At 49.1% G+C, this 25,334-nt stretch overlaps 1 protein-coding gene across 1 annotated transcript; it reads right to left on the minus strand.

Annotated features, from left to right (window-relative positions):
- GASK1A (golgi associated kinase 1A) lies at nucleotides 1–23,465 on the minus strand. The gene is made up of 5 exons (XM_033081057.1): nucleotides 23,140–23,465; nucleotides 11,633–12,457; nucleotides 8,039–8,161; nucleotides 7,660–7,763; nucleotides 1–7,100 (listed from the first exon to the last, which is right to left on the minus strand). The coding sequence occupies exons 1-5, from the start codon at nucleotides 23,140–23,142 to the stop codon at nucleotides 6,890–6,892; spliced, it is 1,266 nt and encodes a 421-aa protein (XP_032936948.1). The 5' UTR covers nucleotides 23,143–23,465; the 3' UTR covers nucleotides 1–6,889.
- Nucleotides 23,466–25,334: the final 1,869 nt, after the last annotated feature.

Below are 25,334 nucleotides of genomic sequence, written 5' to 3' on the forward strand. Positions count from 1 at the left end.
AGAGGCTGCAGCTGATACCATGCCCCTGCATGGGCACTGAGTGCTACTTTCAGTTAAGCTCCTCAGCAAATTGCTCTGGCCTTCGGTAGAAGCCTTTGATCTCTGCCCTCTTAGTTTATAATTTTGACTCAAATGGGCAGGATTAGGAACACCTAATTATGGCTCTTTCCCTGGGATGTCATGTTTCATGCTCAGATAATAAAGCAAGAGGTATCTGACCTAACCTGTCCGTTCTGTGCACAGATGTTGTGCCACCTCTCCCCAACACTCCAAATCAAGTAAAACCAAGTAAGACTGAATTGCCTTAAATTTAATATAATCACCAATTCCCTGCTCCCACACTATTTATTGTTGGCAAGGAGTTGAGCTGACAGACCTCGCTGAAATGAACAAAAGCCATTTTAAAAGATTTGTCCCAATTGTGGCAAATCTCAGCCTCCTGGTATCTTGTTGGCACCTAGATGCACTTCCTAGAAGCCCAGATCTGCAGCTCAGCTTATTAGACCCCTTTTTACCCCAAGATTTAACTCAGAGGAGCCAAGAACTTGTTTCAGGGAAGGTCAAGGCAATAAACCTCCAATTGTTTATGTGCATAAAGAGCCCTGGGATGTAACACGCTTTGCTTACTCCAAACTTTCCCCAGATGCCTGGAATGGGCAATTAAAACCAAACAACATGCAAAAATATGGCAACGTTTACAGTATAGCCTGCACCACTCTCTATCCACTCACCTCATCCTCAATAAAAACTCCATCCCTGCTTAGATGCAGCCAAACATAAAATCCAAGGGAGCAAAGCTCACTCAAAAAGCAGGACTGGAAGAGGTGGTACCATACCTGCTCCAGCAGAGAGCCTGGCCAGCAGCACCATGGAGTCATGCTAACCTCTTGCCAGGGAAATACCCCAGTATGGGCGCATCCTGTTCCATTTCTGTGCAGAGTCAGGATTCAGGTTTTCCTTGGCCTCTTCCCTGTACCTGGTTTGAAACCCCACCACATTCATCTGGCTGGACTGGGGACAGGATTGAACCATTGTCCATGGAGAATTTCTCTTTGCTTTCCCGGCGCTGAGCATCTAGTGGGAAAAAATCTTCACCCACCACTTTCAGGTGCTTCCTGAAGGCATCATCACATGCTCCCTCCTCCAGACAGCTGGGGAGAGGCCAGGCAGCCCCTTTTCTGTGTTAACAGCTCTGCAGACTGACATGTTAGTTCCTGGTATTGGCAAGACAACTCATAGATTGAAAGAAAAGAGCTGATGTCTCCGTCACCAGCAACACCAACTACAGCCTCCCATCCCAAAAGGAAGTAAAATGGCGAGTCCGACTGCCTAACCTGGAACTTGGATGGGGACTGAGGAGGAGAAAAAGCTCATGTGGTATCCAGACCCAAGCCATGATCAGAAGTTGGAGGGACATGCATTGCCTCACCACCCCTTGCAGGGGGGCACAAGCAGCACTCTGCCTGTGGCTGGCAGCATGGGGTCCCAGGAGGGTGTCCAGGGTGCCAAATGTAAGAAATCCCTTTGCACTCATGTCATCTCTTGGATTAGTGATGCTGGGTGTGGCCCAGGGGAATAAAAACTGGCTCAGCTCAGAAGAGGAGGAAACATGGGGCAGGACCTTCAGTCAGGAGTGAAGCAAAAAACCCATGGAAATTCCCAAGGACCATATGGTGATAGTCTGGGATTAGAAAACTACTCCTGTTTGGGAGAAACTGTTCCCATCTTTGGCTCACCTTGCTTATAAACCAGTGGATTTCAAAGCCTCAGAGCGTAGTTGGATTTGTGTTATCTGCCAGTTGGATGCACACAGCTCTAAGAGATGTATCTTTTTCAAATCCATCCCAGGGACAGCTGCAGGCCCATTCAAAATGTCCTGAACTTTATGAGTTCTCTGGAACAGAGACAATCCTAGCAAAGCAGCAGCTATCCAAAATAGCTCTAGGGAAAAACTCCTGGACTTGACCACCATTTGAGATTTGCAATACAAAAATCCTGTGGGTGCTGTGCATTTGGTCCACATTTGGGTCCACACTAGAGTGGGGAGAGCTCTGGGTCTTGTGGCAATTTGTTCTTCAAGCAGCCACTTGCTCTGTCTTGCTCCCAGCATGGAGCAACACTCTGCTTCCATAAATCTAGATTTTTGTTGGAAAGAGAGTAATGTAGGGGAGAAAGGTGGTGCTGGTGAAGAGATATAAAGTACAGCTGGGAGGATTAGGCTGCAAAGGAATTAGGGACTTAATGATGCTTTAGCAGCTTGAAATCTGTCAGTTCAGAGATGAAACTTTTAAGACGCTCTTGGCAAGCACAGGGAAAAGGCAGCCTGTTGAGCCGATGCCACCTGCTGGAGACAGCACTCGGACACCAAGATTCATGGCACCAGTTAAATTCATGGGTTTTAGTAATCCTTGTACCCAAAATCCCTCTTCTGAAGCTTGAAAACCTGAGCCCATGTCTAGCGGGGCAGAGACCTCGGGAACCCGCACAGTCCCACTGGCATCCCCAGGAATGTTTTGTTTCTCCCAGGTTCCCTGTCTCCTTTCTTCCATTTGCCTTATCTGGCAGGTAGTTATCCTTCCAGAGGTAATTGCTGCAGGAGCTATATGGGATCCGTAAGTTGCTGATGCTGGGGGATTTTTTACAAAGAATCATAAGACCTGTATGCTATTGTTGTTGATATTGGCATGATTATTACAGCAGCCAAAATTGCCAAAATAGGTTGCAGAAATGGTTACAGCAGCACAGAGATGAAGACTAAGTTATCATCTCTGAAAACTTAAGGGTTTTTAATTGAGAAGAAATCATATGTTCACAAGATGAAATGAGAGAGTTACAGAATAAACCCAAACCTAAAGGGAGGGAAGGAGGAGGGAGGTGAGGCTTCAATGTGGAGATTACCCCACTGGGATTTGGGAAGCAGCCGCCGACAGTGCGGCAGATCCATGGGGGGGGCTCAGCACTTCCCTGTGTGTGTACATGGTGCTTATCTAATAAGCCATTTCTTGAGCTCCAGTGATACTGCTACTTATATCATAAATTCAATGATCTTCACTTTACTGGCCATTAATCTGCTTCTTTTCCTGACAATTTTATACTCCTTTGATAAACTGTTTGTCTAACTGCATGGAAGAAACAATGTCAAGAGCTGTACCTTAGGCGTTTGCCCAGCTAATGAAGAAAATCCATCACAAGGAGAGTTTATCTATTGCTTTTCTGGATGTAAATAAAACATCAGGCTAATTTACTTCCATTAATCTCAAAGACTGTTGCTACAATAATAGCCCTATGTCAGACCAGACCTTTTTTCCCCCTTTTTCACATAAATATTTAAGTAAGTACTGAAAACATAAATAAATTGCTTTCTAAAAGCCAGATTATTTTTATATCCAGAGATTTAACAATGAATTTGGATTTACTTGCTAGCTCTTGCCTTTCAGGCAGCAGTCAGCCCACGCTTCCCCTGTGCGGCACGGGGATGCTTGGGTGGGGTTTGCACCCTGTGGGGTCTCTGAGGGGCACCTGTGATAACCCACCTTAAGGGCAATGAAGCACAAGGGTGGGTCATCATCTTACCCACAAGTGCCACCCCACTGGTGTCACCCCTGGCCATTGGGAGGGTTCAATAAGTGCTGGGGCTGCAGATAAGACCCCTTAGTGTCCTGTGTCCAGCTCTAGAAGTGGCCCTTAAATGCAGTAAGTGGGCATTTAGTTTAAGAAGGGTGAGACCAGCAAAGCACTGGAGCAGGCTGCTGGGGATGCCTGGGGATCACCAGTTTTGGGGAGGTTAAGATCAGAAGCAGTGACACAGACCATGTTTGCATGTATGAGTGCGTGTGCTCAGGAGGTTGGAGCCAATCTGACCCCTGCCTTCCAACCCCCAGCCCTGTTTTCTGCCAGCTGAAGGGCTGTGCACAGCCAGAGAGCTGTTAAACATGGATCATATCACTTGGATCATTGTGGAATGAAGCAGTTCCCTCCTGGTGGAGCTCCATGGAGGTGTGTGCCCATGCTCCCAAATGCTGTTCTCAGAGCTCTTTCCAAGGTGCCAAGAGTGAGCAGGAGGGTGCTGCAGGGATTCCCCGCAGTCAAGGAGCCCTTGTCTTTCCACTGCTCTTTCCCTTTCTTAGCTGTTGTTACTGCTGTCTTAAAGACAAAGCCATCCTGCATCCAACTTGGACTATCTTTTTTTTGTGACCACACCCTAACACAATGTGTGTGGATATGCAATAAAATTTGGTAAAACAGCATCCCTGCTCAGATGAAATCTAGCATTGTCAAGCATGGCCCCACACAAATGTTTATACTATAAAGTAGTTATAACCATAAAAGTAAGTTTGTCTTGGGAAATACACCACGTTGATAGCTGGAGCAAACCAAACCCAACATCACATGGTAAAGGCTGATGCCAGCAGTCCGCAGGATTCCTCTGAATAGCCATGACTGCAGTTTAGAGCCTGTGCTGGTTACATAGGCAAGCCCATGGAAAAACAGACTAATCAGAGAAGATTAATGATCAGTCTCAGCAAGATCTTGGCTTTTGCTTCTCTCATTTATCCATACATGGCTCTTTGTAAAATCATGAGGGATTTATATTCACATGTATAACTGCTTACAGATGTTCCCACATGTGTTTAGGCAGCAAACTCACATTACAACTAAAGAAATGCAAAAACAGTCCCACTACCTTGTGCAATGTTAAGGTCAAGCAGATGCAACCAGAGGCAAGGCAAGAGCTGCTGGTCCAGCTCAGCAATGACCACGGCTTTGGCTACTGCACAGACCCCCCCATCTCCTAATTCTCACTGAGACCTTGGCTTACATGGGATGAACACCTTTAATGAAATTTCTCACTTTAATGAGAAAAAGAAAGACCCTGATTGATGCTGTACATCATAACTAATGCTCTTGTTACCTCACAGTTTTTCCCCAGCATATTTTTTGGATTTAATTATGTTACATTTAGTATCCTTTACTCTTACACCACCATGCTTTTCATAGGACCCGGGATGAGTTATTTTGTTCTCTTTCAAGTTTACAAGCTAAGCTCACCTCCCAGTAATAAATCCCCATGATTCAGTCTTTAGCAAGGTTTCCATGACCGTCATCCATCTCATGGCACAGCAAATGGGGTGATAATTCACAGGGTGGATAGAGTGCTGGGGGAAACGAACTCCCTGGTTAATTGGAGGGCAGGACTCCGGGAACAAGCTGATGGTACTTTGGATGCTGCTGTGCCTGTGATGCTGAATGCTGATGCTTCTTGAGAGCATTTGTGCTTGCTTGTTGATTCATGTGGCCCATGTTTCACTTCATCCTCTTTTCAGCAAGAGGGAGAAGGGGAAAAAAGGTAATTGCCTGTGTTATCAGCATGGGTGTTACAGCATCCCCTTGCAGGTTCTCAAACTGATGTAGTGCTGAGAAGGATGAGGCAGGGAAGGTATCTAGACCCAGCTTTTCCTCTCCCACAGCATGAGTGTCTGTGTTCTCCAAAGCTATTGCAATGGGATAGCTGGACCATGGTGCATCTGGGTACCCATGCCAGTCTCACTGAGATTTTCCAAAGGCACAGGTGAATTGGAGTGCCTGAAGCATGGATGCTTTGCCTGTAAAACTGGAGAAATGGGGGCCTTTAAAAAGGCTTCTGGTGGGAAACCATAAACCCACAGGCCAGGAACTGATTGCTCCAGGCATGCCTCAGCTGGGAAACACACTGTGTGGAATGATGGAGCCCATCCCTGCATCTTTTTTCCTCCTGTTCATTTTGATTTTCAATTATTTCTCAGCCCTGACACTTGAGGACCTGCCTAGCTGGGATGCTGCTGTGCTTCATCAGAGTGGGCTGCTGGGCAAGAGCCTGAGGGGTGACAGGAACAGGATGGGCTCTGCTGGAGGTGCCAGCACGCTCAGAAAGCATTTTGCACTTGACTGCCTTCTGCTGAAATAGCCTGGCATTTTTGTTAAAACATGTTTCTGCAAGCCTGCGGAAGAGCTACATGCCCAAGAGAGCAGCCAGGAGTGTTTTTCAGAAGTGGGGTAGTTTTGCCTTTAATCCCCTGGCAGTGAAAGGAAGGAGTGAATGAGAGATTTAAATCTTCAAATCCAACATTGAGAGCACTGGCAGCAGCCCAGGCCCACCAAGTCACATGCATGGATCACGGCACATGGCACACAGCATGTGACTCTCACTGGGGATGGTACCATAGGCTATGTGAGGGCAGCTGCTGTGCAGTGCTGCTGAGTTCCAAGGTCCTGCCTACTCTCAGCTTCAGGTAGTGGCTCACACTCACTCCCAAGCACACATCACTTCTTCTGCAGGGGAAAAGGCAGAGCTCAGATCTAGTGTCTTGTCTTGGTTTAATCCACTTAGAAAGCTCCCCTCTTCTTTCCCCCACCTCTCTGTCTGGGATGTTTTGGAAATAGTGAAGACATCATCAAAAAGCCCAGTACAAGTCATGGAAAGACTGCCAGTGACTTCTTCCACTGCTTCTTTAACTCTTTCCAGGGTCCCTGTCAGCTGTTCAACTGTCCAAGCCTCCAGTTCACATAGTTGCTGTGTGTGTGTTTGTGTGCATGTGAGTGAAGGCATGTGAGTGAAACCTTACAGACGTGCCCTTCCTTTAAAAATCCTTGCTGAGATGGATAACAATCATAACTTGATCACTGTTGCCTTTCTCAAGCAGTTGTTGGTTGTCCTAGGAGACATCTCTTCCCCATCTTTCCTACTCCCTGTGATTCCATCTGCTCCTCCAGACCATCTTACAAGATGAGAGGAAACATCTTGTGGAGAGAGCCAGCACAGAGCCTTATAACATCCATGCCAAGGGCAAGAGGTGCATCCATGGCTGCTGGGACGTGCAAGGCAGGCCCTGTGAGCCAGCCAGAGATCGGTTCAGCACGGCGAGTCCTCAAACACCGTCAAGTTGCGCTCTTGGATGTGGCGGAGCAGGATCTGTGCCCTCCTGTCAATGGTCTGGAGCAGGGGTCTCAGCCCCTCGGCACCGCCCTGGCTCTCCCAGAACTCCCGGTCCAGGCGCAGGGACCGCAGCAGCAGGCTCTGCAATCTGCCCGACCGCAGCGTGGCCACTGCCGCCGCAGGGAAGCTGCAGTGGAGGAGCAGAAGAGACAGGGATGGAAGGGTTATCCAGGGAAGGCTGAGCAGAGAGGAAGGGAGCAGCAGGGCAATGAGCTGCTTCAAGAGGAAATGGATGTCTACCCAGAGGAACACAGGATGAGGAACCTTCTGCTTAAAACTCTACCCATGCTGAGCATGCAGGATAGCTCTATCAGATAGAGACCCAAACAAATTCCAAAACAAGAGGCCTCTAGCATGCCAAAATGCCTCATGGGCAATGGTGCAAGAAATGCTGAAATACCTGATTATTCATTATTTTTGTGCAGCTGGCAATTAAAGAAGGGAAATAGGCTTTGGAGCCTGCCATCAGCTACCCAGAGCAGAATAAAGCGTTAGTTTCAGGGTAGGGGCACATGAGATATATTTGTGAGCCTAGCCACCCATCCTGTTCTGGGTGGGAGATGGTCCTGATTCAGAGGGATGCCCCATCAGGGAGGCCAGAAGCAGCAAGAAGGTGAGCACACACAGGGCTGCTGGACATCCCTGTGTGCCAGCTCAGCCCTTGCTCAGCACATGCACATTCCTACCTGTCTATGCCTTGCAGGAGCCTGAAGTTGAGCTTCTCCTCAGGGTGCTGTGGCCTGCCTGCATTGTCGATGAACACCAGGCGGGACGGAGCACTCCTCCGGATCTGCCAGCAGGATGGGAAGGAGAAGTTCACTCAGTGCAGCATCACCAGTGTGGAGGTTTAGGCTGCTATTTTAATGCAGTGAGAAAGCCTGAGAGTATTTGGGGGAAAGCAGATGCCAATGTCTATGTCCCTCCATGCCCGGGCACATCCCCTACCAGGGACCCAGCATCACCATGGGACCTGAATTCACTTTGCCACCACCTCAGCCCTGCAAGTGCCTCCCAGGCACCTCCATGTTAGTTCCAGAGCAGCCCGTAGATAGCGGGCAGACATACCAGGATGTGGACCAGGACCAGCTCTGCTGGATTCCGGCACTTCTCATGGAGCATCTCCTCCACGCAGGGCTCAGAGGGATCAGGCTGAAACCCACAGCAGTAGCGGTCAAGGCGGTCATGAACCTGCAGGAGACATTTGGGGACCTTAGCAGGGACATGTGCCTGGGATGGGGAGGTCCTGTTGTGAGCTGTTCTTGTACAGGGGAAAAGAAAACATTTCTAGGGATCCTCAGGAGACGTGCAATGGAAAAGCTGCATACACTGGTGAGTGAGAGGAATGAAAGCACACATGCAAAACCCCTCTGGCATGAAGAAGGTGATGACAAAGGTGATAACAAAGGTGATAGTGACTGGCTTTTCAGATGGAGTTCAGATATCTGGTACCTCCACATTCTGTATCTGCATAGAGTGAAGGGGTTGTGCTTCCAGCTGAAATGAAGGGAAGATGTGCACGATGATGAATGAATAAAAAAAACAACAAAGCACCCAAGGAAACCTAGAGTCTGAAACCTCAAAAAGAATTTCTTTTTCCGAGTGCTGATGCTCTGTATGACAGTTTCATCTGCTGCCTGTCACATATGCAACCTTTCATCCATCCCTATGGTAACCTGAGTAGCTCTCAATGGAAAGATGAATGGAAAAGTATCAGCAAGGGAAAAAGCAGTCTATGCGTATGCAGAGCATGCCTGACATTTAAACTGGGCCACGGTGACTTGCTTTAGCTACATTTGTGTTTAATCATTTGCAGGTGCTGCTAAGGCTCCGTGTCCTCCAGACTCTCAAACCTCCTGCTTCCCATCCCAGTTCCCTGCAGAAACCCTGGAGCTGCTTGACAACTTCCAGTGTTTCAACCACACCCTTGTAGGAATGAAGGGCTTAAAAAAAAAAAAAAAAAAAGACATAAAACTGTCAGACCTGGCCTCACTATTTATTTGGCTTCCTCAGCTTTGTCAGAAGCAGCTGGTATGTCCTCTGGGGTGATTTGTGGGGCAGACAGAACCTCATTGGCTGTCAACAGATCTCCCCATGTGTGTTGACATGACCCTGTAGGCGAGCTGCCTCACCTCATGCTGCTCTTGAGGCCTGTTTACAAGCCCCACACATATATATGCTCTTTTAAATTTATATGAATTATGTATAAATGTATAAAATAAATATCTTTTCTGGTTGCAGCAGGAAAATGTCTGATTTTCTCACTGATTTTCTCAGCATTGGTGCAAGCCCAGGAGGCAGGGCTCAGGGTGCAGAGAGGCTCCTGGAGCCACTGGGAGGGCTGGAGCAGATCTCAGGTGATCCAGAAAGGATCTACAGGTGACAAGAAGACAGAATCCAAGTGACCCACAGAGGCTGCCTATTCCCTTCACCCTGGTAATTAGCACAAGGCGCCAATTATAGGCTGTGCTTTGACACAGAGTTCAGTCTGAACCCAAACACTGACCAAGCACTGGAGAAGATGCTGCAGGGAAACACAAATTGTGATCTCCATGGCCGTTCCATTAATAACTCTTTGAGAGGAAGGATTAGTCCCACAGTGAAGCCTCTTAAACCTCTCTGTTTCCTGAGGTTTAATGAAGAACTCAGGTCAGTATTTCTCCATTGGGAGACACTCCAGTTAAAAAAGTACTTGAGCATCTTGTCAAAAACCACATGGAAACAGAACAAAATAACACATTTCCTCCACACACCTCCTCAGTCTGTATACTGGAGAGCTCAGCACACCAGTTTCTCTCACCTGCTATGTTATTTTGCAGGCTGCACAGAAGGTGAAGACAAGCTGAGAGAAATTACAGAGACATTAAATAGGTTCAGCACTCCACTCACCCGCCCAGGAGCACCTGTGAAACCAAGGTGGATTGGTGCTGAATCCGTAGAGGTGTGAGATGGAGGCAGATCTGGTGTCCAAGTGGAGCCTCAGGAGAGGGACCAGATGGCTGTGGAGATGCTAAGAGTGCCCTGACATGTTGACAAGCCCTCCCTCCCCTGGTCCTCCCCTCATTTTTTGGTATTAATTTCTTGTTTCCAGAGCCTAAACATCTCTAATTTATGGGAATTTTGGTATTATTGCTAGAACACAAATACATGAGCCACACCTCCCATCCAAGCTCAAACACTACCAGAAGCTCACCTTCAGCCCCTCTTACCCCATGCTGGGGCATCTCCTTGCATCTGATAGGTTTTCCAGTTATGATTCAGTCTGGGATGGCTTCCCCTAGGGGAAGTTTCCTTGCTCTCCCCCTGGCTGGGAAGAGGGTGTCCCAGGGCAGGATGTGGCTGCAGAGTTGATTTGGTTTTGGCCCTCTTTAAAGCACAGGACAAAGCCATCAGCAGCTGCCCCTTTTCTACCAGGCTTGACATTTTGTCCCCACTAAAACTTTGCACATAGTAGGGGGTTTCCTTATGGCAAATACCAAGAGAAATCAACATAGAAGAAGCCAAATGTTAAGAGAAATTGAAAATAACTACCAAGATTTCAATGCCAATGTACAACAGGGCTCAAATCTCACAACTTCTCCTTCCCCAGCAGGGGTGTGAGATGCTAAAGCCATTTCTGAAAGATGCTACTCCACTTCCATAATATCCTGCAGACTATTTACTTTTATGTGACTTTCCTGCATGGGAGGATTCAATCAGAATTATTGAGGAGAACCTGTGGATTGCCCTTGAATTTATCATTGCATTGCTTCAGCCCTTGAGGATGGACTCTGTTTAGAACTACATAGTTTCTTCTGCAGCCTCAGCCTTTCCACTGCACTTAGCGGTATTTTGGCCTAGGGAAGGGAAGGGGATTGCTTAATCTTCTCATTTCTCTGGTTGTTTCAGCTAAAATATTTTCAAGGCAAGCCAGCTCTAGCTCTGCCAGCCATAGTTGTAAAAAAGGGAGAAAGAATAAGGAAAACATATTTTAGTAGCTTGGAGGTTTTTTTATTTCTTCCCTTCATTTTTTTTGTATTAATACTTGTCCTTTCAGGCAGTTTTCTCTTGTCTGATAACCAGCCCCCAGGTGCCTAAACAGGCTTTCTTTTTCTCCACAGAAATCACTTCTGCCTCCTCACAGCTGCCCTCCCAAGACCTGATAACTCTCTGGGATACTGTTGTAATCTCTTGTAGCAGCAGGGTATGATTTTTCAGATAGAAGATTAAGTGCTATTAATGCCAAGGAGGAGGAAGGCAATGCTGTCCAAAGGCAGGGCTCCTTATTTCCAGTGCCAGCAGCACATCCCTGAGTTTGGATGTGATGGGGCTGATGCACGACATGCTGCTTATCCCTAGGGATGCCCTAGGAATGTCTTTAGGGATGTCCCAAGCCTCTGCCAGCACCAAATGAACAGCAGAAAGCTTGTCCATGAGGACACACTCACTACAACCTGCCCTGTTTCCCCTGCAAGTCCCAAACATGGACCATACTCAGTCCAAAGTGCTTCTGCACAAAGTTCTGCTGCTCTCCACCAGCTGACTAGCGAAAACACATCCCAAGAAACCACAGCCTACGTGACCTCGCAGAGCAGAAGGAGACCATGGTCAGACAATACAGGTACAGGGAAACCTGGGTGCCACAGCTGACAGGACAGGCGGCCTCAATCACCACAGCCCTACCTGGAGAAGAAAGTCAAAGAGGGCCAGGCGGCTCCACTCGCTGTGAGGGATGCTGGAGCAGGGAGTGTCCCTGGCCACCAGCATCGGCCTGTGGTGCTGCAGCATCTCCTGGTACTGCAGCCATCCCAGGGCACAGGAGTTCTGGTCGTTGTTGGCATCCTCCAGGTGCTGGAGGTCAGGAGCCCACCAGATGATGGGGCGCAGGGCGCCGTTAGTGTAGCTGTAGGGCAGGAGGCGGCTGCTGAAGCGCCGGGCCACGGCGGGCAGGCTGCGGTTCAGCCCCAGCACCCTGTCCAGGTGGAAGGCCAGCACCTCGTACAGGTCCCCGGGACGCTTGATGAGCCCACAGCTCCCATCCTGGCAGTCTCCTTCTGGGCTGGCTGCCGAGACATCCCCCTTGGCATCTCCCTTGGCATCCCCCACAGCACGCAGCTGCACTCGCATGATTTGCCCGTGGGCAGGGACACGGGTTTTGGAGACCACCTGCCCACTGGACAGCAGCCACATCTTCTGGCGGTCATCAGCAGAGAGCCATGGGGCCGTGTCCCTCTCCATTTCCCGCCGCCTCCTGTTCCGGCCAGAGGCCTGCTCCTGCTGCAGGCGTGTGCGGGGCTTGGGGAGCCTTTTTCTGTGGGCCTGTCCTCCAGACAGGGGAGCGGCCACCTCCCTCGGGGGCCCTGGGGGGAATGAGGCCTGCAGTGGGAGCAGGGAATGCTCTGGTGGTGGGGGCAGGTGGATGAGAGCCAGCAGGGCCAGGGCCAGCAGCACCCCGGCAGCTGCTGGGGCTGGGGGCTTCATCCCCATCCTTCGCCATGGTCGCTGGGCCTGCAGGAAAGAAAGGTGGAATGATGCAGGAGTGTTACTGCAGGCAGAGTCCTGGCAGGGTTTGCTCTAGAGGAGCAGCCCCTCTGCTTGTGTGTTCCCTGAAAGAGGCATTTCACAAGCACTCACTGCCTCCACAGCACTACAGCAGGAGGGTTATGGCTGGTGCCATGATTTGTGCCAGAAATCAGCGGCAGTCCCTTCAGAAGCAAATAAGACCAAGAGCCCACTCCCCACACAGAGGTTGCCATATCTGCAGCTCTGAGGTACAGGATGACCTTATGGGCAATAAACTCTTCATGGTCAAATATTTCACTTTAAAATATTTCACTTTAAAGACTCGAGAAATGAAAGAAAAGAAAAAAACCAGAAAAAAGAAAGAAAGAAAAAAAAAAACCACACCACCAAAACAGAGCCCATTCCTGTCTAGATGTGAACACTTCCCAGTTCCTAAGAGATTTTGTTTTTCAACCCTTACTCTGAGCACCCTCACTGGCTCCTATTCTGGTTGCACACTGAACCCATAACTTAGATATCTCAATGTGTGCTGAGACAAGGCCTCTGGAGCTCTGCCCATTGCTGTATTCAGCAAAAGCAGGGCAGCTCCAAGTGTCAGTCAGAACCTGGGACTGGCTATGGTTCAGAAAAAAGGGTGTAAACCCCTGGAGGGCTGGAGCACCTTCTCCTATGAAGACAGGCTGAGAGAATTGGGGTTGTTCAGACTAGAGAAGAAAAGGCTCTGGGAAGAACTTACAGTACCGTCTTGTGCCCAAAGGGGCCTATGAGAGAGCTGAAGGATGTGGAGTGACAGGACAAGGGGAAAGGACTTTAAACTGAAAGAGAGGTCTAGATTAGATATTAGGAAAAAAATTCTTAACTGTGAGAGTCTTGAGGCATTGGAACAGGTTGCTCAATTAAGCTGTGGAGGCCCCACCCATGCAGTGTTCAAATCCAGATTGGATGAAATTCAGAGCAACCTGGTCTAGTGGAAAGTGTCCTTGCCCATGACTGGTGGGTTCAAATTACATAACTTTGAGGTTCCCTCCAACCCAAATCCTTCTATGAGTCTGTGATACAATCTATGCTATATGTGAATCCTAAAGTATTCTGATTCCCAGCACTAAGGAACTGCCTTTAAACAGCTGGGGCTGCCCTAAGCACAGGATATTCCCATTTAAGCTGAGTTAGAGGGCAGTGGTGGGGCAGCACCGTGACATTCTCCAAGCCAATCCAGTCCCCAGACCATGCTGCGTCCATGCCTCATTCACTCAGGTTTGGGCAGCCTCACACGCTGCAGGAGGCTGCAGCCACAAAAAGCACCTTGGTGCCATTTCTCTGCTTTCAACAGGCATTTCCAAGCAGCTCAAACCCACATTGGAAGCCAAAGTGATGGTCAAGTAGATACTTTTTTCTCCAATTATTTATTTTGGAAACATGAGCATATCCATGGCAGACACAGCAGGACAATATATTGCCAAGGAAGGGATAAGAGACTGTTTATAAGAGGAGAAGTTTGAAAAAAAGAGCTAAAAAGCTGGGGAGGTGAGAGCCAGCAGCCAGAATAACTTCCAGAAAGCAGCTGGGCAAGCAAAAGAATTTCCAACCGTGGGGCTTTCAGGACCGCAGGCTCCCACTGACCACAGGGACACACCATCAGCACAACTCCTGCCCCACAAGAAGCTGCCCCAAGCGACTCCAGTGCATGAGCTTATAAGCTGCAGTATGCTAAAATCCATCAGGTTTCATGTCCTCAGCTTGGGGAGACTGCTTCAGACAGCTCTCTGGTGAGGAGCTGCACCCCTTGCAAAGACACTACATCAGCTGAGGTGGGTAAGAGGAGCCACCAACCCGCTGGCCTCACCAGGGGTGTTCCATCCATGCCTCCCTTTCAAGAGCAGATTTAATGCAGTTTATAAGAGCTATTGATGGTGCACTTGGAGTGATTCAGCTTTATAGCTCTCACTTAATTGCTTCTCTACCAGAAATACAGTGTAGTGCAGCAAAATATATCTGCTGGGCTGAATCCTTTTTTCAGACAGGGTTTACACCAGCCTCTCCCAGGAACCAGGGGCTGTCTGGTACAGGACTTTGGGACCTGCCAGGGGACCCCTGCTCTATCTCTTTCCAGAGCAGAAAGGACCTAGTCTGGGGTGAGACTGTCCAGAGAGGGATGTCCTGTCCTAGATCACCAGCAGGGTCAGTCAAGGCCTGGCATTAACTGTCCCAGGCATCAAACTACATGGCTAAATCATTGTCTTGGGTACCTTTCTGGGGAGGGGATGAACATGACCACACTTCTGCAAGGAGCTGGCTGTGATGCCTCTCCAGCTCTTTCCCACTTGGATGGGATAATGATTTGCTGTGGAACCACAGCCAACACCAAGTGGCACAGGCAACGCCCAAGGTCAGCTACTCAAAAACTTCATGCTCGGATTTCAAGCACATTCTGCAGAGTGCAGACACACATTCTTTCCCAAACATCTGCAATCCATGTCTGACCTCCTGAGCAAGAGTTTAGGGGAGGTGCAATGTCTAAATCCTAGTTTAACCATAGTAAAATAATTCTATGGCATATAAAGGGCTGGTCCTGGTATCCTGATATCCACAGTCCTTTCAAATCATCACTCTAAGTGCCTCACAATCTGTTCCTTTGGCCTCAAAGTATGCTGCATTAATAGCAGTGATATCTATGGAATCAATCCCAAAGGATAGGGATATGTGTAAATCTCAGTAATTCTATCTGCATCCAGCCAAGTCCCTTCCCAATCTGTGCTTGGTTGGGCATGTTTTCCCAGCACCTCCCCTGTCCCACCCTTCTGGAGAGACACAGCCCATCTCACTTTCACCAAAACCCCCATAACCCTTTTCTTCAGCACAGAGGATTTTCAGGGTGATTGTTTTTGTTATCCAGTTGATAACCCTCTGGTTGCTTATACCATCTCTGGGTGTCTAAAAAGCCTGTCTGCCGTAACTTCCAGTATCCTGGGGGGAGAATGCATGTGGGAGCCACATGGAGAGCCTTCAAAACACTGCAGGAAAAATCCTTTTTAACCCACAGCCTGAGAACAGAGTATGCCAAATGGATGGCAACGATTGCTGGGTTTTTAATGTCAAGTCATTTTACAGTCCAAGTGGTTAAGAAATCATTATTGTCCAAACCCAGTTTGTCTTCCTTGTCAGTGAGTTTGGGTTTGGGCATCACAAGTTAGAGTTCCATCGCTTTCCCAGCCTGAACTTGAAACCCCTAGCTGTGAAGTTGGACAAGGGCCAGTGCAGGCTCCCTTCCCCAGTGCTGCTCAAGGTTTCCCTGCCACATCGACAACAAAAAGAAACAAAAAAGGTGCAAGTGCAGTCTCTGTGTTATTTCTGGCGATTGATATTGCAAATTTAATTAATAACCTAGGTGATAAAACATTGCAGAAAAATATTGTATTTACAAGCCCTGGGTAAATACTTTTCCAGAGTCTTTCTCTGAGCCCATGTTCTAAAAAAATGCTGCAGTTTAAGCTATGGCTTTGATTCAGCCCGAAATGCAAACCATACGTACATCTCTGCGTTGCCAGGCTGACGTACTGACAGTACAGCTTGTCTTTGCCAGAAATTAGGTCCTTTTCCCAGCAGGCAAAATCCATGAAAAGGCTTAAGAGAGGTACTACTTGTTCCAGGATGCCAGTAAGTAAATAATATATATTCTCACTCATCAGAGGGACACACAACACAGTCCAGGCTCTGAAGGCACAGTGGAGAGCTGTGAAGCTTTGATGCTAGGAGATAAAACTTTCTAAGTCTAGTTGGGGGTGAGGTGGGGGAGGGCTATCCTTGACATTGTATTCCCAGGATGCTTGAACCTTGGCAGAATTTGAAGCGGAGAAGCCTGTTTTCAATTTCTTTTCAAAGTGCATCAAATTGGCTTTGTCGAGCTTGAAAGAAAAGAAAAACAAACCCCAAACTTCATTATCCAAGAATGTAAGAAACAGTCCTGAGACTAGAAGGATGCCACGGAAATACGTGGCTGCTGAAAACTGGATTGATTCCTGCTTTCCCCTGGCATTCAAATGAGTCCTCCCATCCCTGCACCAGCACTGCAAGACCCCTTTAGCAGTAAATCCCACTGTCCCAAAGAGGTGCCCAAAGAAGCCAGGATGGCTCAGCCATGGCCATGTCACTCTCAGCCATCCACCTGCCCTAGACTCCCAGGCTCAGAGGACTTTGCCAAAGGCACCCTGCCCATGAGCAGGTTAAAGGCAGGCCTGTGCATTTCTCTGGGTGCACACTGAGCGGGTGCATTCTGCATGGGGGGTGCAACACACAGGGCTGTGCTCACCCGCCCAGCTCTGTGCTCGCTGCCCGCCCAATGAACCGCAAAACCGCCTGGGCAGCAGGAGGTGCAGCCTGCCGTGACCAATTTTAACAAAGACTGCTTGAAAAACAAGTGGGAAACCTCCTCTGCCTGCCCCCCACCTCTGGGAATGTCTCCAGAGCCTTGCACCCACACATGGTGCTTATGGCAGGTCCCAGTGCAATGGGGGAGCAGGCACATCAATCAGATCTGGGATTGGATCAGCCTCTTCTTTTTCATACTGTGCAGGAGGTTTTCTTGGTTTGTTAAGGGCATGGCACATGGGCTGGAGACCCATAACTATGCTGAAGACATGGAAGGAGACAAAACCTCTCCATGCCGGGAGTGACTCTGGGCAAGTCTGAGCAGAAGGAAATGCTTGGCAGTGTCTGTTGCCCATCATTCAAGTGCCTAAGTGCCTTCCTATATTATCCTGATCAGGGAAGATAGATGGCTCGCAGAGTGGGAATTGACTAAAGACAGCTATTAAATGAGGACTACCAATCCCAAAGGTAGCTCTGGCTCAGAGAGGCTCCCAGGAGGCCAGGTCTGCTGTGTTCCCTCAGCACATGGGGACAGCTCCACTGACACTCACCTGTACCCATACCGCCATGGGGAATGAAGAATAAGACAGCCCTTCATCTGGCCTCGCGATCCATCAAAGTGGCTGTAATTCCTAGCAGACCCACACCAGCTTTGTGTCCTGGCTTTTCTTCCTCCAGAAATTAAGTTTTTTTCCTCAAAAATGCTCTTTCAGAGGGGAGAACCATGACCACACTATATTTCTGCACTCTGCAGACACCCTGAAGACCATCCTGCTTGGCTCCAGGACAGGGATGTGGCAGGTAGGCCATGCCTGTCTGCTCAAGGTGCTGCTCCATCCCCACTTCCATACAAGTGGCTTGGGAAACTCAAGCCAGGCACTGAGAAAGAGGGAAAGGGGGCTGCTACCATAAAGCCTTTGAAATGGAGTCATGGCAAACATTGGGTAAGGTGAAGCTGGGGAGATGGAAATGTGACACATCACCACATGGTGCTGGGTCCTTCCCTGCAGAGTCAGCAGAGTCCTCAGAGCTGGCACACAAACCTCCCCACCAGCATGTCCAAAACCAAACCAGAAAATGACCAAGTTAAATTGCCTGGGATGAAACCTTAAAACATGCTGTAATTTGCTAAATTTCAGACAGTCTGCAAAGTTTCTGGGATCATTTATAGCCTAAGTGTGACACAAGCATGTGCTTTGCACTAGCAGAGGGCAGCACTTCGGCAGCGGCATAAATGGATGAAACAGTCTTGGCACCATTCAGTCTGAGCACTGACTTCAAAGGGATGGTGCCAACACACCGCCTTTGAATTCTCAAATAATGTTGCCTTCACAATTCTTCCCAGTTATCACTATGGCCTTGGAGCAGCAAATTATAAAAACCTGGAAACCTTCAAGCTCCACAGCCTCCCTCTAGTAATAACCTGGCATGTCCTTGGCTCCAGGCCCTGCATCAGCCCCTCAAGCTTTTTGCTTCCAAGGGATGAAATGTCCTGTTTCTTGCTCTAAACCTAGACTAACTGTTTCTGGTTTTTGGGAGGCTCCTTGCCCTGGACGTACAGTAATTTCACGACCATAAGGCGCACCAGACTATAAGGTGCACCCCCGGGGAGTCAGCAAAATTCGCAACTTTGTAGATCAGATAAGGCGCACCGGACTATAAGGCACACTTCCAGGTTTGGGGAAAAATTTTAGTCAAAAGGGTGCGCCTTATAGTCGTGAAATTACTGTACTTCCTTGCACAGCCATAGGCTGAGCACAGCCCCTTCTCACATATCCGTCATCCAAAGGACCATTTTGAACAAAATCTTCAGCCATAGCTGTAAACTGCTCTATTTAACAGTGCTGTTCCCATTGCACTGTCTGCTCCCAGTGGAGTAATGCGCCAAAGAAGTACAGCAGAAACACAGCCTTGTAATCCCCTCGCCCTCTCCAGGAGTAGCTTAAAAGAGTGGCAAGACTCCCAGCATCCCATATGTCCTGTTCAGTATATCTGAAGAAGGAAGACCTGGAGCAGGAGACACACCTTGAAGGAAACAGATAGCCAGCACTTGGCTGGAGGACACCACACCATGGGGTGCAGCTGATGCAGCCAAGGTCAGGGCTGCTGCTTGGGGGGACCCAGAGGGGACACACACCTTGTCCTGCACTTGGTGTGGACTAAACCCCTGCAGGGTACCTGCAGGGACTTGCTTATCCTGTTATGACACTCTCCTTACCCCAAAATTATGTGATTTTCGCTGAGCCAAAGGAAAGATTCATAATTCTCCTCACTCCCACTGTGTAAATCTCAGCTTGCAGAGAGTTAATACTCAGCTCTGTGTGGGATGGACAGGGAGTTTTTCATCCTGGTGCTATGTACAGCGCAGCTCAAGACCACTCTGGTTTAATCCCAGAAGTCAACACAAAGCACCACAAAAATAAACAGTCTCCAGTATGCCACACTTCCTCTGCTTAAAGTAAACTAAAAGCTTTCAGATGCCTTATCTTTCTCCTGTTGAAGTTCAGAGTAAGGGCTTTTACTGCAGACTCTTGCACCTAGCTGGATCTTCTACCTCTTGGAGACACATTCTCCCAAGAGATTGATGGCAGTCTTTCAGGATACATCACTGAGATGTACAGGTCTGCTGTCATTTGCATGTGCAAACATCTCCCTTTCACCACTGATTTCAAAAGTGATGTCAGCTTGAACCCAAACCATCCAGATCACTGAGAACCTGAAACAGCATCCCATGTTTACAGGGGACAGTAAGGACTTGGGCAGCCCTGAATGCATGACCATCCTGTTACCTTCATGGGACAAGAGAGGTGCTCCTCATCTTCCTTTGTCTGCCTCTGCTCATTCCCCTAACCCTCAGACTTACATGAGAGCAGCACAACCTAGAAATTCCTGGCAGGGACATCAAAGAGGGAAAGCAGCAGTTTTGGGAGGCTGTTGCTCCCTCACTCCACCACTGCTGTGCAGGCTCCTGACAGGTTTCCCTTTTCCCCCTCCCCTCGTCCCAGTTTCCCAGCCAGCCTGTTGCACTCAGCTCCATAAGTTTTCAGAGCAGCTTTCCCATCTGCCTGCTGAACCAGCAAGAAGGGGGCCCCTTCCCCAGTGAAACAGATGTGGCTTGCCTTTGTGCAACATCTGCGCCTCATGTCCCGCTCATTTTGAACAGTCTTGCCTTTGTTTCTGAGGGGTTGTACAGGGGATGCTTTGGAGGAGGGCAGCAGCCTGTGGCCCATGGGCTGAACTCCTTCCCTTCAAGTGCCACACACAAACTACCTCCAACCCTGACTTAGTTTCTTCTGGGGAAGAATATGCTTTGCTCCTGTGGCATTCTGGAACTGACAGTCCTGCTCCTCAGCAGGTTTCAGCCACAGACCATAGCTTCGGAGCTGACTCCTTTGGGATTTCCAAACCCAGGGACATAATAACTGGAATCTGGGAGCCATGGATCCCCTTCCTCACAACTCACCTCACCCCAGCAGCTTCTCTTGCTGTACCTCTAGGCTGCTCACCAACTCTGGTTTGGCATCCCCAGAGGGGCTGTGCTGCTGCAGCTCCTCCACACGTAACAGTCAAAGAGCAGAGGTGCTAGAAAGCCATTTCCCTTTTGCAATGTCTTCTGGGCTGTGATTAATATGGGGAGGGATACATTACAATAAAATCACATTTTATTTCCTCCTGGTCTCAATGAGTTTGCCAATACTGCTTGTGAGTACCTGGAATGCTGCTAAAACTCTCACACATTTTGGCATTTGGTTCAGTTTTATTTATTTTATCAGGGGTCATGTTTTTTCTATATTTTGGGGAGGAGGGATTTTGAGCCACTTATTTTTAGTTATCATTTCTAACTTGTAGACCAGTACCAGGCAACAGGAATGATACTTGGTGCACAGTGGGGACTCACAAAACCTTCTTTGGGGTGTTGGCAAGGAGTAGCACTGAATTCCCTTGTTGGAGTTTCAGTGGAGGTTGCCCAAGTCAGGCAGTTGGGTTTCCCTGAGCTGGCTGTCAGGCTTTTCCCTTCCTGGAGAGCAGAAAAGTGCATTCGTGGGATTCCAAAGGGGAGGGAGAAGGAGGAGGACAGCGGGGCCTTTCAGCCCTGTGGGCTTTCTTCAAAACAGAATTGTTCATACTAGCCCTGGCCTCAGCTGAAGAAAGGTAACCCTATTTTCCTCCTGTTAAGCCATTACATCTGAAAGAGAAAAAAAAGGGGAAGAAAACTGCTTGCTACTTGGTTCTGAGTGCTGCCTGTGTCCTGCAGACCCCATGCTGGGTAAAGCCTCCTGCCAGCCACCCCCAGCTCACTTCTTCTCCTATCAAAGTCCATGGGATGAGCAAGCACAGCAAACGTGGTACGAGCATTGGTGCAGCCAGGCTCACAGAAAAGGGGCTTTTCCTTCAGGGCAAGGCAAGTAGCTGCAGGTGGACTGGAGTTACTGAGCATTGGAAATGGAAGGGGCAATTGAGGCATTTGGAATCTATGCCAGAGGATTAATACAGTGTAATCAGCCCCTTGTATTTAGAGTGCCTCATACCAGGAAAACAACAGCAACTGGAAACTACTTGCTGGCAGATTTTGAAGCCAGAAGAAAGAAGATGTTTCTGTAATGCAGTCATCCCCAGCAGTCTCTGCTGCGGCAGGTCGGGCATGTGCAGCGGCTGGATCCAACAAGAAGCCGTCTGCAAGCGTGCTCTCCATACCAACAGGGGAGCTCACAGCTGGCATCTCTCTGGCTTTCTGCAAGGGGTCACCCTCCTGGTGATTTCGAAAGGAGTCAAAAATCATCTTGAGCATTTTGTTTGGGGTTTTGCTGCAAATGAAGCAGCAAGACAATCAGCTGGGGGGCGTAGCCTGGATTTATTCCTCATGGCCATCAGTGCCCTGCCTGCAGATGCCCAGAGCAAACCAAGATTATGGGCAAAATCAAAGCAGCCAATGCAGGAGCTCACAAAGGGGAAAGGACTGCAGAAGCAGACCTTCCTTTGCCAGGGCGAAATGGAAATCCTGGCAAAAAGCGAATACCCCACTCTCACATGGGAGACCACACCAGGTACCTGGCTCAGGCTGAACCTTTGAAAAGCTTCATAGTGAAGGCTTGTACAGAAAAATGTTACTGAAGACAAAAGGCTGGTGTGGGGAGAGTTGCCTTGCTTTTCCCTTTGACAGGGAGGAGTTATCTCCAAACCCAAAATGGATAACATGAGCACCAGTCTTGTCATTTTTTCCTGCTGCTGAAGTTCATTAATTAAGAAACCCAACGCAGCCTATGCAAACTGTAGGATGGAAAGTGTAAAGCTTGACACTAGTGTCCTCTGTACACACACACACACTCCAATGAAAGCTGGCACAGCAGCATTGTCCCCAGAGATGCTCTGAGTCATCAGCACACTCTCTAGGACATAAAAGTGCTTCAGTGACACAAATGAAAAGACAGTTTCTGGCAGCAGCATCTCCTCAGTTCATCCATCACAGGTTTGCAATCCCTGCCCAGCAGAAGCTTGGCAAGGGCTGAGGTAATGAAGCAGGGACAGAGGCCCCGCCCCACTGCAAACTCCCTGGCATGATATCCCCTTCTCCCCTGGTGGGACAGGGGTAGTGGGGCACGGGGGGACCATCCCAGCTCAGCTGAGTGCTTGCTCAGATGGGTCTGCCAAGGGACCCAAACTGGGCTCCAAACTGGAGCACTGAAACTAGATGACAAAAAACACTACCCTAAGGTTTGGAACATGCTACAGATGTGGATAAACCTTCTGATGCTGGGGAAACACAACATTTCTTGGGAGGGACGTGAAGTTTTCCCTTGCCAAATTGGCTGATTTTGTGGTTTTTTGATGAAAGTGCTGTTCTTTGTCAAGACCAAACAGAAAGCACAGAGCAGCTCTTCGTGATCTCTGCACTTCGCAGCCTGCACTCCACGCTGTTCGCCTGCCTGAAGCAGTGCCACCTGGCCACTTAAAAGAGGTGGGTTTTGGCTGAGGGAGTGCAATCACCTTCCTGGCTGACAGCAGTGCTTTAGCTACAGCAGCCCCAGGCACTGCCTTTAGAAGCATCCTGACAATCTGCTCTGTCCATCCCTAGTGCATTCTTACAATCTACTTGGTCCATCCCTAATGCATTTAAGGACAGAAAAGTGCTGTAGTGATTCCCTGCCTTCTTGCCTCACCATGCTCTGACCCTCCGAGTGCTCCCGCCCAAGCTGCTCCCAGGACGGAGATACCGAGCATACACCGCTGTATTCCTCATCCCATGGGGCAAACCCAGCGTTGCTCCCCACTATGAGCTCAGCAAGGAAACCCCTAAATCCTACCATGTCCCGCAGCAGCAGCAGCAGCCGACGCACTCCTCCTCATGTGCTTCACCACCTCCTTAGGCGGGTGCCGACCGCCTGTGGCACTTCCATACCACACCAGGAACCCACACAGAACACCAAAAATTTTTTTAAAAATAGTAATTAAAAAATTAAAAATTATCCAACAACTAATCAGCCCGCTTCCTCTCCGCAGGGCAATAATCAGGGCCGGGGGCTGTCACCCAGGGGTGCCCCTCCGGGCTGTCCTCAATCCCCGCTGCCTGCTCCGCAAGGGCAGGCACTGCTGCCCCCGGTCCCCACACTCCGCTCCCCGCTGGGCGGGAGGACACCCTTCAAACTTCAGCTGCGAGTTTTCAAACTCTGCCTCATCCCAGACCCACCTCCCTGTGAGGAGGGGAGTGGAGAGGCTGGGAAGGGGGGAACAGGCATTTGAAAAGTCTCTTTTTCACAATAAAAGCCCTTCTTGCTGCTTTTTTTCTGGGTTTTTTTGTTGGATTTTTTTTAATACAGAGGGCAAATTTGAGCCAGAAGGAGATGAAGACACACACGCTCCTCCCGAGCCCATTTGTTCCCAGTGACGCCAGTGCCAGCCGGGTAGAGGGACCACTAGAGCCCCAGGGGCCACAGAGACCCCAGAGCCAGGAAAGCAAACCAGAGGTCTGTGCAGGAGTGCCCAAGAAAATGCTCTTCGCAGGTCTTTTTTAGCATTTCTTTGCCTTTCAGTAACGTTCCAGCAAAAAGCTGTGCCACATCAGTACCTGGAGTGCACGCAGACCTGGGACAAGATTTATCTGTCTAAAAGGCATTAATGCATTAAAACCACTTTTAGGGTGCTCAGGCGCCTGTTTTTTCTGGGGCACACAGTGCCTGCAGGCAGCCAGGAGAGGGGCACAGGGCAGAAGACCTTCACCACAGCCAGCAGTGCAGACTGCAGCACGCTGAGCCCTGCAGCGCCCAGTGCAGTTCCCCCACCCAGCACCTGGTGTAGGGTGCATCCTAAGTGCCATTTCCTCAGGCCTCTGGGAGAAGAGGGTCTGGAGGCAGTGTGTTTCAAGAGGCCTCCATGGCCAAGAAGGACACACAGGCAGCTGCCAGGCTGCAATGCATTTGTTTTTCATGTAACTTTCCCCTTCCAGATGTGGCCAAGCAAAACCCATCTGTCCCTCACTGTGGCACATGACACTGCCAACTGCTGCAGCCCCTCACCAGCTTCAGCCCCAACCAGCCCACCTGGGGACAGGAGGAAACCCTCTGTCTCAGGTGTGGGGGCTTTCCAGCTCCCTGACATGTGCAACTACCTCTTCCAGGAAACCATAAAACAAACCAGATTGATCAGCATTGTTCTTTACTGATATTCATATCTTTAAAAAATCTGATAAAGGCACAGTACAGGCTATTGAGAGGTATAATGAAGATGTGGTGGTCCAAAAAGAGAAGAGGATGACGCTGAGGGAAACTGGGCCAAGTCACTTGACCAAGCAGCGCGGGATAGGAGGAGGCTCCTGTGCCCCCAAGCCCTATTCTAGCTCACTGACCATCCATGGTCCACAGTGACATTTCACAAGGGGATGTAGCACGGTGGGTGTATGTAAACAATGATGGCAGCTCGGTGCTGTTGACCAGTGTGCTCTTGTGCCAGTCCCAATGCCCCAGGGCCTTCATGCCCTCTTGGTTCACTGAGTGAATCTTATTTTAATATGGTACATCTCCCTATCCCTTCCACTGCTACTCAAAACTATAGCTAAGAAAATAAGTGATTTGAAGGTTACACACCAAAGCAGTGTGTTTGCTTTTGGCTTCAGCACACCCCACTCCATGCCATCCTTGGGCATGAAGAAGGAGGGTGCAGAAACCAAGCCCTGCATCCCTTCCTTGCTGCCACCACCAACCTCACTTACCCCCACCTGTCCTGGACACTGCAGCGCTGGACATCCTGAAACACTTCCCTTCAGGTCAGTTCCCTGGGGGCAGATAATAACCTAATACTTTTAATACAATTAGCAACATGAAGTAATTAGTTATTGGCCTCGGCACAAAGATGGCCTGTACAGAGGCAAAGCGAGTGCCAGGGGAAGGATCTGCAGGACTCTGGAGGCTGAGCCCTGTGCATCACAACTTGTCAGTGACACCTCATTTCAGAAGCGTTTGCTTTCATCTCTCTTTCTTAATTTTGAAATGATTCAATTTATATG

The sequence above is a fragment of the Catharus ustulatus genome, chromosome 1 (genome assembly GCF_009819885.2).
Source record: "Catharus ustulatus isolate bCatUst1 chromosome 1, bCatUst1.pri.v2, whole genome shotgun sequence".
In the NCBI taxonomy this organism is placed as follows: Eukaryota; Metazoa; Chordata; class Aves; order Passeriformes; family Turdidae; genus Catharus; species Catharus ustulatus.